Below are 2,751 nucleotides of genomic sequence, written 5' to 3'. Positions count from 1 at the left end.
GATCCACCTGCCTCAGCCTCCCAAAGTGCTGGGATTATAGGCATGAGCCACTGTGCCTGGCCTTGAAGTCAATTTTAAATTGAGATACCTGGAAAACTTCAACTATGATGTGGAAGTTGGGTGATGTTGGGGACAAGTGTATGTCCACCTTGAATGTAAATAAACAAAAATTCATACACTCATTTCAGACTGTGGTATGCCTTTGGTATTTTCTCTGCATTTTATAGCCTGCTTCATTATAGCAATTATCTTATTAAATAGAAGTTGTTCTGTATGTTTGTGTTCCATACACCCTCCCCTCAGTCCCCTCAAGTGTGAGCTCCTGGAAGCTAAGGTCTACGCCACCCTTGTGTCCCCAGTGTCTAGCATAGTTCTGGCACCACACGGTAACACACAACAAAAGCCCTGGCAGAAGGTACCAAGGTGTGGGGGATACGTACAGGGATTCCTCTGAAAGCCAGAACACTCTTGTCGTTGTCATATGATGGAGAATATCCAGCAGACATTCTTTCGCCCTGTAAAACAGACAAGGGTCAAGCTCCCAGGCACATATTAATCCCCCAAAGTTAACAGTTTAAATGCCATACCTTTTTTTTCTTTAACTTTTAAGTGCAGGGGTATACGTGCAAGTTTGTTACATAGGTAAACTTGTGTCACAGGGGTTTGTTGTACAGGTTATTTCATCAGCCAGGTATTTGGCCTAGTACCCATTAGTTATTTTTCCTGATCCTCTCCCTCCTCCCGCCCTCCACTTTCCAATAGGCCCCAGTGTGCGTTGTTCCCTTCTGTGTGTCCATGTGTTCTCATCATTTAGCTCCCACTTATAAGTGAGGATATGTGGTATATAGATTCTGTTCTGTGTTAGTTTGCTAAAGATAATGGCCTCCAGCTCCATCTGTGTCCCTGCAAAGGGAAATGTCGCACCTTTTCCCAGTACCACAAAAAAAGGTTGAACTCCAGCGATATCAACCATAATGTATACTGTAAAGGAAAACTTCTATTTAATCTGGTCCTAAGAAAAACTGCAAAAAGCTTAGTTACTGTTATCTCAAAAGTTTTATACCGATTTCCTGGCTCTTTAAAGTCTGAGGGTTCTGAGTGAGTAAAGTTTAGTGAAGCAGTTTGCTATGGCCTTTCTGCTCAGCCAAACCTATCCCCTGCTACAGATTAAAAACAAAAAACTGACCAAAATACTCAGCCAATCGTTTGTAACTCATTTCACAGATACAGAGCTAATTTTTCAATGTGTTCTTTTAAAATCCTAAAAATCACCAGGTGTGGTGGCTCACAGCTATAATCCCAGCACTTTGGGAAGCTGAGGCAGGAGGATTGTTGAGCTCAGGAGTTCAAGAGCAGCCGGGGCAACATGAGGAGACCCTGTCTCTACTGTTTTTTTTTTTTAAAAAACCATCATTTCTACAGTTCGTTACTAGAGAAGTTTCTCTGAACATATAGAGCACTGCGAAGTATCATGTATCTAAAAAAACCATATGGCATCGTTGAAAAGAAGCCCAGAATATTCCCAGGTGATACAATTCTGCAGACTGGAGAAGTAATTCTACCAATGAAAGAATTTCCTGATCAACATCATTAAAGATTATGTAAAAATTTAAAAGACTTATGAGCCTAAGTTTCTTCCTGTATTACCATATTTACTGAATTTTCTGGAAAAGCACCTTTACTAAAGTTTAATCTCAGATAAAAAAAAAAATCATTAAGGCAAAAAAGAAAAACCAGCCGAGCACGGTGGCCCACGCCTGTAATCCTAGTACTTTGGGAGATCAAGGCAGGAGGATCTCTTGAGGTCAGGAGTTCAAGACCAGCCTGGCCAACATGGCGAAACCCAATGTCTACTAAAAAGTACAAAAATTAGCTGGATATAATGGCACATGCCTGTAATCCCAGCTACTCAGGTGGCTGAGGCACGAGAATTGCTTCAACCTGGGAGGTGGAAGTTGCAGTAGGCTGAGATTACACCACTGTACTCCAGCCTGGGCAACAGAGTGAGACTCTGTCTCAAAAAAAAAAAAAAGAAAGAAAAACCAACCCAGTGGAAACATTAGAAAAAGGATACAGACGGTTTACGCAAAAGGTAACCCAAATGGTGGTTTTTCTTTTCTTTTTTTGAGATAGAGTTTTGCTCTTGTTGCCCAGGCCGGAGTGCAATGTCGCAATCTCAGCTCACCGCAACCTGTGCCTCCTGGGTTCAAGCAATTCTCCTGCCTCAGCCTCCTGAGTAGCTGGGATTACAGGCATGTACCACCACACCCGGCTAATTTTTAGTAGAGTATTTTTAGTAGAGACGGGATTTCTCCATGTTGGGTTTTTTTGGTTTTTTGAGATAGAGCCTCGCTGTGTTGCTCCACCTGGAACTGCACGATCATGGCTCACTCACTTCTTGGCTCAAAGGATTCTCCCACCTCAGCCTTTCAAGTAGCGAGGACCACAGGTACACACCACCATGCCCATGTAGCCATGGGGTCTACATATGGTTGCTCAGGTTGGTCTCAAATTCTGGGCTCAAGCCACCTTGGCATCCCAAAGTGCTGGGATTACAGACACGAGCCATCCTGCACAATCACAAATTGGTTTTAAACATATGAACAAATGCTCTACCTCATTCATTAAAACAAACAGACAAACAAACAAAAAAACACGTCGCCGGGTGTGGTGGCTCACGCCTGTACAATCCCAGCACTTTGGGAGGCTGAGGTGGGTGGATCACCTCAGGTCTGGAGTTCAAGACCAGGC

General features: G+C 43.2%; 1 protein-coding gene across 2 annotated transcripts in view; it reads right to left on the bottom strand.

Annotated features, from left to right (window-relative positions):
- ELMOD3 (ELMO/CED-12 domain containing 3) overlaps nucleotides 1-2,751 on the bottom strand; it is a 50,030-nt gene that overhangs the window by 42,299 nt on the left and 4,980 nt on the right. For both annotated transcript variants that reach the window (XM_011965785.1, XM_011965784.1), the window contains one exon: nucleotides 441-515. In XM_011965785.1, coding sequence (XP_011821175.1) covers nucleotides 441-515 — 75 coding nt within the window. The remainder of the gene's footprint in view (nucleotides 1-440; nucleotides 516-2,751) is intronic.

The sequence above is a fragment of the Mandrillus leucophaeus genome, unplaced genomic scaffold (assembly GCF_000951045.1).
Source record: "Mandrillus leucophaeus isolate KB7577 unplaced genomic scaffold, Mleu.le_1.0 Scaffold737, whole genome shotgun sequence".
In the NCBI taxonomy this organism is placed as follows: domain Eukaryota; kingdom Metazoa; phylum Chordata; class Mammalia; order Primates; family Cercopithecidae; genus Mandrillus; species Mandrillus leucophaeus.
The sequence above is the reverse complement of the archived record's forward strand: the minus strand, read 5'-3'. Positions and strand labels throughout refer to the sequence as shown.